Genomic DNA, 17,179 nt, shown 5'->3' on the forward strand with positions numbered 1-17,179 from the left:
AACACATTTAGTTAGAAGACAATATAAAAAATAACATATTGTTGACAGTCTATTTTGTCATGTAATTTAGTTAGCTTAAGACTCCTTACTTTTGTAATATAGTATATTTCATAATAAAAGCTAATGAGCTAGCTTCTTAAACACTCACCAAACTGTGGAAAAACATCCAGTGTGGCGCTTGAGGACATCTGGGTAGAAAAACATTTTTTTTTTAGATCAGGCACAGTATTTGAAGGAAAGAGTTAAAAGGGTGTAGGAATTGTAAAATATAACAAAGATTTCTAACTTTCACCGCGATTTTTTTCCCGCTTCAGATCGCACTAGACCAATCAGGTTGAAGATCCATCACATTCAAAAAGAAACACCCCCGATCTATGCTCCCGATGCGTTCAATGACCTCACGAAAGTCGTACACTTGACTGTTAGGTGAATAGGTGTTAAATTGCATCATTCCATTATTCACAATTTTCACAACTTATCTGTTTTCTCTGATCGGTATGAAAAGAGTCACCTGGTTCAATGCTGCTGTCCCATATTCCAGGAATTAGCCTTTCCTTGTAAACTGATGCGGGCACAGTTTTTATTTTTATTTAAATATCTTGTTTTTATTAATATATTCCTTATCATGTTTGTATATATACAGTCTATGGTTTGTATGTATTTTATTTTTGCTTTAGTCTTTATTACTAGGCCATTATTTTATTCAGTTTTTGTATTATGCTTGTTAAATTATGAAAATAAATAAAGTAAACGCATTAATATTTACAACACAATTTTCTCATATGTCTGTAAATGTCTCATTCACACAGTGACATTGACACATAGCATTGACATTTAACTTGGGTGATGTTCCATGCATTTGAATTTATTTGGGCAAGTAGAAATATAAGTTATGTGTAATTTTTGTTTTTGTAAATATTACAGTTTCTATTTTTACCCAGTTAAAAGCAGAGGAAAGCGTGACGTCACCCTCCTTATGGGTAGTGGTGAGTGATTGGCCACTCCTCTGGCAGTAACGTGAACGTCGGGTGGTGGAGCCTGATTGAAGCGGCTCACAGAAGAAACTACAGCAGAAGGAAACACACTCTGTTGGCGTTAGTTGCTCAATTTCAGCAGAGCATTCCCTTTAAAATGGCGTACAACAGTCCGTACCGAGCTGCGCCGCAAGTCAACGTGCCTCCGGACCAGACTTTTCTGTGGAATATCTTCCAGAGGTGAGTGGGGGAAAGCGGGTTTGTCCGACCGCCTCTCACTCAGACCCGCAGTGAGAACCGCTGTCGTGTGGCGCGGAGAGGAAGAGAGGTGCGCTGGAGGGAAATCTTTAATTCACAGCTCGTTGTTTTTTACTCCAATGTCCTTCTAACTATTTTTGCACCGCAGTCAAATTCGTGTTTTGTCAGGCTACCCTTCAGTTCCTGGTCATAACATGCACAGTGTAGCTACAACACATAGCTCATATAGCTATCACCCCGCTTGTGTGTCAGTGTCACAGAGCTTTATTATCGACTTTTAAGGAAGTGCCAGGCAATCAGTGAGCTGTCTCCTATAGCAAGGAGAGTTGGCAAACTGGGGTCCAAAGACCTCCAGGAGTCCTTGAAATCCTTTCTTCTGGGTTCTTCCAGCTAAATTCAATTTGAGTATATCCATTTATACATACAGATGTGAGAGAATATTTCATGAATGGGTCTTTGAACTGCATGTGTCTGCACCATATCTGCAGCAGTAAAATCAAATCCTCTCAAGATGGGGTTTCCTCAAATATTCTGACAGTTGTGTGTCTTTATGACGCCACTTTCTATGGGAGGCTGCCATAAAGAGAGTGGAAAGCTCTCTCACACAATACATAACCATACTATGTATTATTCTTCCTTGAGCTGATGTAACAGTATCAGTGGCACTGAAATTCATCAATTTCACTACAGCCTGAGTCAAAAGTGTGTCAGCAGCTGAGAAGGTCGCAGTAGTAGGCAGAGAGGGAAATACTTGATATGGTATGACCCCTGGTAATAGTAAGCTATAGAGTTATGTAATACTGCAGAGAATTTTGTTCTGCTGCTTTGCTTCTCACAACATTGAGATTGCATGCATTGCAAGGTTTGTAGCAGCCTTAACGAATTATTAATGTATGGCTCAAAACCTCTTGAGAAATCAGGATGCATCTACACATTTTGTCTCATATCTTTTAACAGTCTCTTACATTCCTAATCTTGAATTCACAGGCACGCAAACAGCACCTAACATGACATCGCTTTACGTCATATATGTATAAGATAATGTGAACAAACACAAGTCACCTCTCACATGACAGGCATTGTGCAGCCTCATCTGCTGCATCCTGGAAAATATCCATCAGAACGGTGCTGGAATTCCCTCAGTCATGTGACCAGAGTCAATAGAGCATAGTTGAAGTGGGAGGACTCTCATCTCTGTGTCACACACACACAGAAACACACACACATTTAGCAATGTATGACTCACCGTCCAACTGTTGCACTGTCTTCAGGTATCCATTTAGTTGAAGCCTTACTTTTTGAACTCCCTTTATTCTTTCTAATCATAATGACAGTGGGACAAACATGAGTCATTCAATCTCTGTGGGTTTCAATGTAGACTGTAGTCGTGCTGTCATCTAAATGTTGTCTATTTTTAAATGTATTAAACTCCATGACTTGTCACTTTATGAATCATGAGGTAGTCATTCACTCCTTTTTTACTTGCGTTTGAATGAGTGACGTTGGTATGCTATACCCAACGCTTCAAGAGTCAAAAACAACTTCAGTTGGATTTAGATCACAACACAGATTTGTTTGCTGTCTTTATATATACAGTCTATGGTTGCTATGCAGGTACAACACATTGTCTAATACTGCTTGATGAATACTGATCATTTTAAAATGACAGCATATTCAAACTTGTTAGTAACAGATTACAACATGTAGGAAGAACATGTGGTTTCTCTAGAATGAATTGAAAGTACAGTAAAGTTGATGTGATCACTGTCTCACCTGAAAACAGACTCATTATTTAATCCACAACTTAAACCATGGATCAAAAAGGTTATTACAAAAAGTAGCAATGGAAACTGACTGTTGTACAGCAGGATTTCCCTGGAAGGGTTTGTAAATGCGGCTTTAATTTTCTCCGCTGTGTGAGCCAGAATGACATCGTTTAAAATGTGGAAAGTAAGGCGAGCTTTGTTCGCTAGCCTTATTCCAACCTGGTTGCTCAATAGGAAACAGTGAAACATGGGAAAATCTGAGCAGAACAAACTGAGCCATGGTGTTTTATGTCCTCCTGCTGTTTCACCTACAAGTTCTGTGTCTGACAGCGTGAAGATGGACACACCAGATGTCTGTGCTTCCCGGCACGAGGGAGATTGAATGATGTTTCACTTTTTAGGGTCTCTTACGTTAAGTCTGGCGAGGTTACTTCACCTCAGGCTGGATGAGATGGGAGGAGAGAAAGAGGGAGAAAAGGGGAGAGCTTATTCTACATCGTACACATACTTCTTTGAGTTAATCAATCAGTGTTTGGTAAAGGCAGGGTACCCCCACTGCCTTCACCAACCCAACCACTCCTCACCTTCAGCGTGACAAAGCTCTCATTTATGGAGGCATGTTTGGAGCTGTTTTTCTCCCCGAGGAGAGCAGTCGGGTCACCTTGTGTTTGTTTTTCTTTATTTAAGTATGGAAAGTAAAGCGAGGAGTACACATAGGCTTATAGCTGATCACTGTAGAGACATGGAGGTATATAACTGCACGTAAAGAATCAGAGCTGGCAGCGGAAACCCAGCCCACAAAGTCAGCACTGGGCCGGGTCTGAGGTTTTATTTTGTACGGGGTTCCCCATCCCCCTCTGCCTTCTTCTTCTCTGCTGGTATTTGGTGTGTGAGTGTTTTCTAAGTCAGGTTGGGCCAGGCAGCTTGCTGAGGACCAACTGAGTCACTGGAAGTTTGACTGAGCTACGTTTCATAACTTCCTGGCCTGTTACAGCCTGTGACACAAGATTTCCATCGGCATAACTACACTGTAGCTATGTTCGTCTGACTAAATAAAGAACCTTGAACCTTGTTATTTATGACACAGTCTAGTCACAGTTGTTACTCTGTTCTATGAGTTTTGTAAATGTATCTTAATAGCTAACTTTCGTGTACTAAGGGACATGGTTTAACACTTAAAGACACACATATTTCAAAAGTAATGTAGCTATTTTTTAAACTAGATACTCCTACAGTTTTCTTATATCTTTGTCATAAATGTTTTAACTGAAGGGTTTCCCTCATGCTTGCTCATTCCAAACTATCCTTTATTTCTTCATGACTTAAAACTGCTGGATGTTCAGAAAACTTTTTTAAGCTCTATTCTGACTGATCAAATACAAGCAGATAAACTCAACTCCTGGAGGTTATTACACAACATTGCATCATCTCACTAATCTACACGTTTATTTGCTTTCATTCAACACATGGATAAGAGGTGTTTAATGATCCTTTTGAGACAATGGAGTCTAAAAATAGAAATAGCCAGCCTCTCAGATTTGTCTACACCTTCAGATGCCTACTCATATGTTCCTCTGACCTTCCTTTAGACACTTAAGTGTGGCTTTGCCGTCATTTGTTGGATTTTCTTCAGCCCCTCCCTGGAATATATGTAGCTGTACACTTAAGCCCCTTTTCAGTTCTTCCTTTAAATACTGACACAGAATTCAAAATGATCTCTGTGATAATAAATGAGTCATTGAATTAATTTATCTTGCAGAAATGCCAAACATGTTCTGGTTCTAGCCTCTATAATGTATTTCCCCTTGAGTGTTATCGGTAACTGTAAACTGAATGACTTTGATTTTAAGTCCGACTTCCCCTTTTCTAATGAATCTTTTTATACATTATTTGAAAAGAAACATACATTAAGGAATACTCAATAATGAAGATACTCTTTAGGTGTAGCCCTATTATTGAATAAACTGACACTTATTGGTTTTCATTACTGGTTGGTCTATAAAATGTCAGACTGAAATAAGTCATATAATAAATCATAATGTCCCAAAGCCCAAATTAAAGGGTTTAAATGTCAACAAAGACCCATGCCCAGAATCGAACTGGGGACATTGTCGGCTAAGTGTTTAAGACTATGTTAACTCGTACGCTCTTTTTATATAATGTTTCAGCTCGCCCATCTGAACCATCAAACTGTTTTACTTTTGGTTTCCTTCTTTTAAAAATATGTAAGATATCATTCAGTTTCACTTTTTGCTATCTCATGATCCACACACACACACACACACACACACACACACACACACACACACACACACACACACACACACACACACACACACACACACACACACACACACACACACACACACACACACACACACACACACACACACACACACACACACACACACCCAGAGAGAGAGAGGTCCCAGGGGAGCCACGAGTGTACAAGCTGCCTTGTGTGTCCCGATCAGTGAGCTCCATTCATTCTCAGTGGGCTGTTGACAGGCAAGCACACACTCAGGAGGATAACATTTCCGCCGGCGAGTGTTTATGCTCGCTGCTATTGTGTGTGGGTGTGTGAAGTAGTTAATACACCGGTATCTAATCTTTGCTTTCTTCCCCAGGGTGGACAAGGACCGGAGTGGAACGATATCAGACTCAGAGCTTCAGCAGGCCTTATCGAATGGTATGCATCAGTGCCACTCCCTTTTTTTGTTTCCTTCTCCTTATTTCTGCTCCGTCTCCCACTCTCTTTCCACTTTCTTCTGTCTTCTTTATTCCTCCATCCCTCTCATCTCCTCGCGACACACCATTGCTCTCTGTCACTCTTTGATTTAAGCAGCTGCCACGCCTAAGGAGAGAAATGGATTGTGATTTTATTTGTATCCCAGGTTTGTCTGGTGAACTCTGTTAAAATGAATGAGAGTTTTATTTTTGTCTCAGGATAGCAGAGACGCAGGTGGAAAGTTTATCAGTGTGCAGCTTCTAAGAAAATACATCACTGTGGCTCAGTGTCCCTGAGAAGACAGCCGACTCAACGCTGTGATGTCACTGTCAGAATAAATGACACTGCTTGTGGAAGAAAGTACCAATAAGTCAATATGGCAAGCACTGAGGATTTTTCCGATTACCGCCATCAACACAAATCCCACATCTACATTAAAGTGGCCGATTCTCTTTTTAAAATGTAGAAAAAGGCATTCTCCTTATTGCTTTACACAGATCTGATGTAACCTTTCCACATTCTTACATGAAACACCCATATGACATATTTCCATTATGTTTTCTACATTGTTTTACCATTTGAGGTGCATCTTGTTGCGCCCTCTTCTGCGATTGAATAATAGTTATCCGACTGATGAATGGGCGTCAATATCCACTCATTTCGATTCAAATGTTCGCATAATGGTACTGGAAACACCAAGCTCTCATTTGCGTGGTGATCTTCCCGAAATCCTGCATTTGAAACTGTGTATGTACTGTGGGAGAACCGAAAGCTTGATTGGTACGAGATGGTGATCTGTCAATTAAAAATAGAAAAATCTTGTGAATCAGCGAGAAGTGTTTTCTGTGCTGCGGACTGGGAGTTGATCCGAGGAAATAATCAGCATGAAGAGGGAGTAGGGAGGGATCGAACATGAGAATTACAGCCGCCTGTGATGGAAGTTCAATCTCTGTTCCTGTGTGTGTAGCTCAGGAGGAGGAGGAGGATGATTCAAACAGGATTAAGGGTTCAGTTCCCACCAGGGCCCTCTGAATAGCAGAAAGAGGGATACTTGTGATTCAGCAAGGCTGTTTGGGGAGAAGTGTTGAATTAATGATACCCGTCATCTTCTCTACTCAAATCCTGCCGGTGTTACACTTTCACAGAGTGAAAAAAGTAACAGGCTGATAAAATATCTGTTTTCATCCTGCCCACACACAACACTGTATCAGCATCGCCCCCGTCTTGACCTTCCTCGCATCGAAACAGATGGGTTGAAATATGATAATTGAACATTTCGGAGCTTTGTAGAAATTAAAGCACAGGTGTAGTTTTTCCTCTTGTAATATAATTCCATTTGAGTTTATGGCTGATGGCTTTTCAAAGGCTTCTGAGCAGATTACTCTCCTCAGAAGGTCCTTTTTTCTGGGCACTACAGAGTAAAAAAAAAAGCGAAGTGTTGAAGCCAGCAGCAGCAGTGAGAGAAGCTGTTATCAGGCTGCGCAGTGGCTCTGGTTCAGCATACTGATTCGTGTGTGAGTGTGTGTTTGTGTATGCATGCATGAGCAAGTGTGATTATCTCCAGTATGTGTGAGTGTTGTACCATTTTGTCTGCATTTACAGCCAAGGGTCAGTACTAAACAGGCTTTGCGTTGTTACAGGCTTAACGTGCTTGTTTCAGTGTTGTGTACGTGGGAGAGAACGGCAGGTTTCCCGGTCCAGATTGCGCCGGTTCATTATTCTCACTGTGACATGAAACTGAGCCACTGAAGCTGAACACACACATCACTGCATCCTGTCCCCGCTGAAGCCACCAACCCTGTCACTGTCCGCACGTCTGTCAGGGCTCCACTGACCCTGCAAATACTGCTTTCATTTACCTCACACAGTAGAGTGGTGCAGTGGTGACGTATTTTTTTTTAGGTGGACCCTGAAGCTAGCATCACAAGGGCTCCCTCAAAAAAAAGAATGTATGATACTTACACATTTTGTCCAGCAGGATAATCTCCACATATTAACAGCACTTTATGATTTTTGAGGCGTAAATGCAATCACCAGATGTAAAAACGCTAACGCTAGGCTATAAACAAACTACATCAATATAGCATGCTTCCCCACTGCTAAGCTAAAACGGCTAATGTTTTTGCGTGCTAGTTGTCTCATTTAGTCACTTGTTAGCAACGGATCTTTTACGACACATAGACGCGTTGGACATTCATGAGTGGGGTATTAACTGATGCATTTATGCTGCAGATCAAAACCTGAAAATCTTGAAAGCTTGTGTTAACTGCAGATTTTATTTTAGGCATCTAACGACAAATACGTAAAAAATAACTTGAGTGAACCGGAAGTGTTAAAATACTAACTTGTTTCCAGGTTTTAGGACTAATGTCTGCCCCGCTCTCTGAAACAAGCTTTGTTTCCCATCCTGCTGTTGTCCCCCTTGACCTCTGTCTATATCATTCATCTCTTCTATTCTCCTCCCCCTCTTTCCCCCCTCCTCCCTCAGGAGAGCACAGTGTGAGGGAGGCAGGGTTGTTGGGGATGTGCTGTTGCAGTTTACACTCCTCCATCCTCTCCGCTTTCTGCACCACACACTCTCTTATTCTTATCTCATCTCTTCAGTCCTTGAATTTTTACACATCTGAAATCTGTCAGTTCCCCCTTTCATGTTTCTGTCCTACAGTTCCTCTGTTCAGGGTTATTTTCAATCGTTTTTGACTGGTCTTTTTTTAAGTGTTTTGATGCTTTTGAGGCTCTCTGTTCTCTGTCAACATGAGTCCACTATTTCTAGTAATAACAGATTAGAGTATAAGCATGGCGTTGCCCGTGGTGGATACAAATGTTACTTGTGTTAATCACAAACCAACAAAATGACATGACTACTCTACATGAGACGTAGATGCAGCATTTGTCCTCTCTGTCTCACGTACTCATTTCCTGCTGTGTCCCCTGTCTGTTTGTCCTCCCTTTTTCCTACTTTCTCTCCCTTTTCCTTGCTTATGCTACCTTAGTTAGCATAAGCTCTCTTATTTCCCCTCCCTCCTCTCCTCCCTCACTCCATCCCTCCATCAGTCCTTTTGGGTGTGACAATATAACCCCTGTTGAGACACTAATATGGCCGTCTTGTATCTGTGCCATTTTATATAAATATAGAGTTTTTTGGCCTCCCTCCGCTCAGCAGTGAGTAGACATCATACCGACTTTCCGTCATGCTCTCCCACTCTCCTGCGCACACAGATTTATACTTCTCCTTCAGTTATTTATTCAGTGTGTAGGAGCGGTAATAGCCACTAAAATTGCTTATACGATTGAGAGAGCACAGGCTTGCAGGGCAGAATGCAGAGTTGGCTGAATAGCAAGACTCATTCAACTACTCTTCCCTTTACACATCTACATTTGTAGCATTTTGTAGAGCTTGGTTACACTGCAGTTGAGGTAAATGGCAGTGGGCATTTGTTTTTGATAGCCGCTAGGGCTGCATAATTCATGGGAATATGATACAAATTGCAATATCCAAATTGCAGTAAGAGCAATATTTGGTATAGGCAAAATATGTAAAAAATATCTGGATGAGGTATTGGGAAAACTGCACAGAAGGGGATGCTGTGGCTCAGTGGGATAGTGCGCTGAACTTTGAATCGGGGGATAGCAAGTTCGAGTCCCACTGCAGTCAGCATGTCGTTGTGTCCCTGGGCAAGACACTTCACCCCAAATTGCTCCTGTGGGGATTGCCCACAGTACTGAATGTATGTAAGTCGCTTTGGATAAAAGCGTCTAACAAGTGACATTTAATGTAATGTAAAAGTCCCAGCTTAGATGAGGTGTGTTTTACAGACAAAAAAATCCTTGTTTTATACAGATCGTCCTAAACTCACCCTCATCCTTTTAATATCCTCTCCAATGTTAATGTGAATAATGTTTCAAAAATGGAAATTGTCTCTAATGTATTAAATCATATCGTCATTGCAATATCAGTATAAGTTATATTTTTCCAAATCGTGCAGCCCTTATAGCCTGTGTTGAGCTATTTCAATATTCCCGTTCCAATTCTCAGACCTGCTTATGTCTGATACAGGTGAATAGAGGATGAGAGGCTTTGTGGATTCACTAACTGTGGTTTACACTTTAATTGTTTGCCTACAGTCTGAGGCACTGTTTATTAGTGACTAGATTCATGATCCCATCCTGCTGGTCTGTCTCACACATGACATGACCATTGTCTGCTGGCATCAACCACAAACACAAACTGAGAATGACTATAGCGGACTGATCCAATTGGCTAGTTACTATTCCTAAGAGGTATGACACATGGGTGAACAGGTGATTCCAAACTTCTGGACATCATTTTTCCTCCCTCTTTGTCCAAATATAAATGTCAGCACCAGAAAGACAAGGTGATGATGAATTGGTAAAGATGATGCACGTCCCTTGATTCATACTACCTTAAAGTTCATTATTGTAAAGTATAATTATTTTTCTTTTACATCTGAAAGTCAAACCGTTACCTTGGGAAAAGTCTGAGAATCTACTTAAGATGTGTAGCTGAGAATGTGTTTGTGTTTAAAGTTAAGTGTGTGTGTACAAGTGTGTCACTGAGCTCCAGCACAGCCGTTATATGTGTTAGTATACGCTGCGGTCTGTCCACCCTGTTTTTCCAGCAGCCTCCCTCTCTCCTCACCTCCTATATTCCCTCTCTCCCCTCCTCCCTCTCACTTCTCTCTCTCAACCTCACCCACAGTGAGAGAGCGCAGTGTGTGAATGGGACAGAGTGGGTATTGTGCCAGTTTGCAAATGCAGACGCACACACACACATCTCAACCAGTATGACCACCTCACACTGGGCAGCCGCAGTCTGTCTGGCATACATTGGTGACCTCACAGCTTGCTGTGTGTGTCAGTCAGTCAGTCAGTCAGTCAGTCAGAGAAGGTCACAGCTTGTTCTCTGCCTTTGGTCATTTTGCTGATGGTGCTAATGCTAGAGCAACATTTATTCAGACATGACAAGCAGATTTGTGATGTCTCTGTATCTTTTTCTGTTTAATGTGGGTATTGTTGCAGATCTAATTTGAATTTGTAAATGTTTGGCCATGGTCAGACGCCAGTAAAGTAGAAATAGACTCATTAATCAGCCAGACTTTGATGGATATTATTACATTACATTACATGTTACTTGTTAGACGCTTTTGTCCAAAGCGACTTACATACTCAATACTGTGGGCAATCCCCACAGGAGCAATTTGGGGTGAAGTGTCTTGCCCAGGGACACAACGACATGCTGACTGCCTTATTATCTTATAACTGTCTTTATTAAAGTACATATGCTAATAAGTAACAAGCATTTGCAGTAGAAAAACATGCTCATGTTTACCTTGTATTACATTGTATAACACTGGCTAATTAGCATTAAACAAAAAGCAAAACTAGGTCCGGTGGGCATATCATCGTTTTGCAGTTATTCGGTCATTAACCAAGTACCAGACAAATTAATAAAAACACCTGAATGCAGCACTAGTGTCTGGCAAAGTTTATGCCATTAAATCTGTGTTTTTAGTCCCAACTAATAATGCATCCCGGTGTGGTCGGATTTAAGTTAGAAGACATTTCAAATTCATGAAACTCATTCCATAGTTACGGTATAGTTTCTAAAAAACTTTTTCATTTTGTCAGAAAATGGTAAAAATAAAAGAAACTTGTGGGAGACATGAGGTTTTCATCAGACTGCACTTCTAATACTGCATTTTTGTTGCTTTAGATCCCCACTCCAATAGAGAGGATAGGAATATAGATTTTGGCCCAAGCCCCAGCGTCAGTGTGAGCCTTGGAGCCCGGTCCCAGACAGCCTCGCTCATCAATAAAACAAAACCCAGGAAGAGGAAGGAAATGTTGAGTGCCTTCTTTGAACATTCAAATACAAAATCTGGAGTATATATTTAGCATCACAAAATCCTGAGGTGTTCCTGCCTCTTTTTATAATTTATTTGGGCACTTTTACAGACTTTTTGAGGGGATTTAAAAAAGCCAATCATATCGCAAAGTATGGCAATATATTGATTCATAACAATTTGATATCCTATGCCCAGATTCTGGCCCTAAAAGCCACACAGTGTGAATAAGAATCTAAAAGTCTGCAGTTTTTGGGGGGGTTTGCAGATAGAGTTGCAGTGATGAATCTTAGGTCAGCAGAAGTAGACTGAAGTGTTCAGGTTACTGCAACAGAAACTAAACTGCAAAGCTTGTGTGCTCCTTCCCGTCTCCTGGTGTCTTCTCTTTCTTGTTCTCTCCTCTTGCGTCTTCCCTGCTTCCTCACTCGTCTTTATTTCTGCTCCTGAACTGTCGGGCCTCTGTAATAAAGTGAGATGGTGAGTCAGCAAGGATCCCGATGGCCAGATAAATCTCAGTGTCTTGAGAGTGTGAAGAGAAAGCTATAAAGTATAAAACGCTGCAGAGCTGAAGCCCAGTCAGTCTTTTCCTGGTCATATAAATGACACTATATTCACATTCACAAGATGAAAGAGTTTTCCCATGCGTAAAAAAAGATATACAATGTGGCAAACTGCTTTTGAGTCATTTGTTTTAATAACTTCCTCTTGGGTTTTATTTCTGTTGTGATAAGATCTTATGATGTCACTGGATTTAAACTTCCTGGTGAGATTAGATTCATATCTCACTCTCTCCTATATGTGTTTTTGACATTTGGGATGCAATATCAGTGTGTGTGTCTCCTGTGGGAACTGAACACCCACTGTGCACCATCAGTATGATTGTTTCTTCACTGACACAGTGTCAACCAATACAAGACCAATGCCTGAAATGCCTCAATTGGACTCCGTTGTTTACTTCCACAAGATAGTGACATCTATATGTAGGACTCGCACTTCTATTGGCTAGCACTTCAACACATCGTACGTTTTAGGCTAAGGGGCGGGACATCTCTAAGCCGTTGACCAATCACAACAGAGCCAACCAGCTAACCAATCAGAGCAGACTGGGCTCTGGTTTCAGACAGAGGGAGAAAATAGCTTTTTGAACATAAAAGCATGGAAACATGTCGGGCACAAAATACAAATATGAAACAGAAAACGATCATATTGGGGCCCCTTTAAAGATGCATCATAATGTCTGCAGTCTTGCACTGGCTTCCATTGGATATCAAATTATTATATATTTGTATTCTAAGATGTAATATTACTACTAAATGTCCTTTTCACTTGTCTAAATTTGTCTGAAGAGACTTTATTTTCTTTACTAAACTGAAGACAAAAAGATGGATCGTTCCTGATCAAAACTCTGCTTTTATGCTATAGTTTAGCCGAGAGGTGTCATATGTCAGATAATATTAGCAACACCAGCTGCTCTCAGTTTCTGTGCTTGTCAGTCTTTGTGCAATCTTACAAATCTCTTCTGAAAACATAGTATATGACCTTTTTTCCATCATAATTCTCACCTGTGTGGATTATCTGTTGTTTTATCACCGATCTTCTGTCTTTAATCTCAAGAAGTCATTTTATATCTGTTCTTACATTGGATACTAATCAACCCACTAGTCTGTCTTACTGTGTTGTTGTTTCTAACCTTGTATTTGTTTGTCTCACAGGCACATGGACTCCATTCAACCCAGTGACGGTGCGCTCCATCATCTGTAAGTACTCGTTGTTCTTTGTTATTTATTTGCCTCCTCTCCATGACAACTAGATACATTCATTACCGTTTGAGTAATCTGGAGGCAGACACAAACTTATCTCTGGCTCCAGTTACTGCTGCTGTAGTGGAAACCTGCAGACATTAATAACGGGAGGAAAGAGCATCAGCAAGAACAGGGAAAGTTTGTCTCGAAATGGAGCAGCCAATTCCCTCTCACTCCAAATATCGATCTGTGTGCAGTCCTAAAACAGTTGTCATGTGCTGACTGTGCCTCAACACATCTCAATAGGCTATGTTTTGAATGTAGAGGATGTCGTTTTTTTACATTCAAATCCTGGCTAATTTTCTGCTATTGCTTTTAAAATATTTTAAAGGGGACCTATCATGCAAAATGCACTTTTTGATGTCGGAAATGTAGGCTGGCTTTACACCCACGGCCCCATCAGAAACTTTGCTATCAGAAACAATGCCCGACTGTTTTGGACGTAATATGGTCGGTGTTTACATTAGCATCGCTAACACTCAGAGCTAACCTGTACTGGAGAGCATGTGTGTGAAGAAGCAGGAAATAAAAAGGAACTCACCTTGTGGTATAACCGGCAAGAGAGAAAGCCTTTGAGCTCCATACTGTTTCAGAAATAATCCTTGATAATCCATGATATGGCGTTTCATCACGGCAGTATTTAGTTTAGACAGTAGCTGCCGGGTCCCGCATGAGCTCAGCCCCCTCCTTTTTTTAAGCTTTATACCCCAAATCAGCACTTTTGAAACAGGAAGTGAAATAGAGGGATATGAGGCATGGCTAGAATGGGTGATCTGTTTAGTATTTTGAGCAAAACACTTCATAGACATGTTTTTTATATATTTTTATATATCTGAGACCTATGCTATTGCCTAAAAATAGCATGATCTCTCCCCGGGTCTTATATGCACTGTTCCCTTTTTGTTGTGTGACTTGCAGAGTAAATTCCTCTAATCCCATCGCCTCCCCTTCCTACTCTTCCATACTCAGTAAAGCCATTGTTTAATAGTCCCCCAGCAAGGAGCATACCCCGTGATAACACTCCCTTTGTTGGGAGGTAATTGGATTGAACCACATGAGGGTAAGGAGTAAAGTACTGGTGGAGGCGATGGAGCAGTTTTCTCTGTTCTAAAGTAGTTTTATGAGGCAGGAGTAAGTGAAGTGTGAGACCCACAGATTACACTTTTCAGCTCTGTGACAGCTCTTTAAAACTATATGTGGTGCTATTTCTGCTTTCTGGTCACACAATCTGCCCTAACTGCACTTTGCTGTGTATTGTTATAAGAGACAGAGAGTGAATAATGTCTTATTCTCTCCCACAGCCATGTTCGACAGGGAAAATAAAGGCGGGGTGAGCTTCAACGAGTTTGCCGGCGTGTGGAAGTACATCACAGACTGGCAGAACATCTTCAGGAACTACGACAGGGACAACTCGGGCTTCATCGATAAGACCGAGCTCAAGCAGGCGCTCTCTGGATTTGGTGAGACACAAAGTATGCTGGGATATTTACTTGGGGGTGAATGTGGTGAAGAGCTCTGAAGCTGTCTCTCTAGGAGTGTCTTTCCTCGGGGTCAAAAGGTCAGATTCGGTCTTTTCAGTAGCTCTGTGTAAGTTTGAGTGAACCAGCATGCCGTTGGAAACGTTTATTAAAGAAATGGTGTGGAATTTCGCTCATGTAGTTTTACGACACAGACGAGCAGTTCCAGCTTGCTATTTACAATGCAGAACAAACTGTTGGGGACAAATCCAAATGTGTGATTGAGTGCAAAAACAATCATGTTTAAGACAACTTATTCAACAGAAATGTGTCATTTATTTTTGATTTCCCATGATCTATATTTGTCTTTGTGTTGTCCAGGCTTTTGTTTATCTTCAGTAAATACAAGTCAGCCAAAATCAATACGTTGCTGAATATACATTTCAGTTACAGCGAGGGTAACTGCTCAGTAATAAGAATGTATCATATTAATGGTGGCTATTACAGAGGGGCCTCGGGTGTTTGGAGCAGGAGCTTGGGACTGTGTGGGTGTTTAAAATGCAGACTTAAATGAGTTCCAATCTATATGCAGTTCATTGTTAATGTCTTGTTTTCTTGTGTGCAGGTTATCGTCTATCAGAACAGTTCTACTGCACGCTGATAGAGAAGTTTGACCGCCAGAGGAAGGGACAGGTTGCCTTCGATGACTTCATCCAGTGCTGCATCGTACTACAGGTAACACATTAAATACATATCACTCTTTATTACATGACTTATTAATTTATTCTCTCCACACATATGCATAAGTATAGGCTGTCTGTCGGTGTACTACCTGCAACACAATGAGGTGATTCAAAGGATTCAAAAGGGAGCTTTAATTATGCATACTTAAGAAACACATTACAGTCCTCCCTTTTAGATTATAAATCTCCCGTTGAAGTTCCTCTTGATCCTTTATGTTCCGTTTCAGTGATTTCACACAAATAGAGTAGTAATGGAAGCTGCCAAGCATAACTATAACCTTTCATTAATGCAGAAGTTTCCCTTTCACCAGGATATAAAGTATCACCTGAGGTTTCATAATAGCTCTAGAGGTGTCAACCATTCACTTTTTCGGCTCTCTACTCAGACCTAGATTTCAATGGATATCCTTGAGTTAAAATATCTGCCTCTCCAGAAGTAAAGAGTAAAACCCTAAAACACTTCATATTTAGTCACCCAGTATTGAATCTATGTTAACTATAGTAGGAAATTAATGAAATGTGATAATGATACTGATAATGATTTTACGATGTAATATGAAACTTTATGCATTGGAGACTTTGGGGAGGAATTGAGATACAAACGATAATTTAAACTCACTATTTCCCCCCTTCTTTCCGCAGAGGTTGACCGACGTGTTCAGGCGATACGATACAGACCAGGATGGCTGGATCCAGGTTTCATATGAACAGTATCTTTCCATGGTCTTCAACATTGTATAACGCACACGGATCGCCACAAAAGAGCACAACTGGACACAACTGTGCCAAAGCTACCCGGCAACTCCCAGATCTTTGTCTACGGTGGAAACTACAAGATTCTTTTAAACAAAATTTGAAGCCCTAGTTACAGGTTAATTTCATACAAAACGTTATGAAATGAATACAGAAAAGCTTAAAGCAGCCTTCAGTTCTTTTATGGTTGCAATACTCCCAGTGTTTGGAGGTATGTCTACAATTCTTAATTTATTAAAAAAATCTTGTAGTGTTTTATTTGATGACGTATCGGATCTACATCTGCGTTGGGGAACATTATGGACTCTTTCTGTCTGTCAGTCTGTCTGTAATTGTCGGAATACTTTTTATCGTCTTAACTTTAATTGATTCAATTAAAAAAAAAAAATCTGTTGACAGGAAAATAATGCATTGTAAATATGATTTAAGATGCATTGCATGCTTTTCAGGGAAATTTATCCCCACGTTGAAGCATGCTTTCCCTTTCTCTTGTCTTTTCCTCAGCCCTATTTTGCTCCAAGCCATGTTTACAAAAACAGTGAAAGCAGTTGAGTTCTGCCTCGAGATTCACTGACATGCCAGCTTACATGCCATATTTGTACAAACTTATTTTTAACTGCAAAATCTTAAACTGTTAGGACATATCATTTTTGGTAGAGGGTAAGCATAATGCCTTTACTTTAGCTTACTTTGTTTGTGCATGATGCCTTAAAATGTGTAAAAATAACACAAAAGATAAATCTTTTATTAAAAAAATGAAAGAAAAGTGATTATGAGTTTGTATTCATCATTTATATGACCACGGAGCTGCGTAGCATTGCAGCGGTAACTGCA

General features: G+C 40.6%; 1 protein-coding gene across 3 annotated transcripts; it reads left to right on the forward strand.

The window, feature by feature from the left end:
• Positions 1–1,002: 1,002 nt before the first annotated feature.
• pdcd6 (programmed cell death 6) lies at positions 1,003–17,113 on the forward strand. 3 transcript variants are annotated; one of them, XM_034132518.1, is made up of 6 exons: positions 1,003–1,214; positions 5,626–5,687; positions 13,303–13,347; positions 14,694–14,864; positions 15,475–15,584; positions 16,235–17,113. In XM_034132518.1, the coding sequence occupies exons 1-6, from the start codon at positions 1,132–1,134 to the stop codon at positions 16,331–16,333; spliced, it is 570 nt and encodes a 189-aa protein (XP_033988409.1). In that variant the 5' UTR covers positions 1,003–1,131; the 3' UTR covers positions 16,334–17,113. The 3 variants fall into 3 exon arrangements, with proteins under 3 accessions (XP_033988409.1, XP_033988410.1, XP_033988411.1); XM_034132519.1 differs by having other exon boundaries at positions 14,694–14,852; XM_034132520.1 differs by lacking the exon at positions 1,003–1,214 and adding an exon at positions 1,229–1,302.
• The last annotated feature ends 66 nt before the right edge of the window (positions 17,114–17,179 follow it).

Source organism: Trematomus bernacchii, unplaced genomic scaffold (genome assembly GCF_902827165.1).
Source record: "Trematomus bernacchii unplaced genomic scaffold, fTreBer1.1, whole genome shotgun sequence".
Taxonomy (NCBI): domain Eukaryota; kingdom Metazoa; phylum Chordata; class Actinopteri; order Perciformes; family Nototheniidae; genus Trematomus; species Trematomus bernacchii.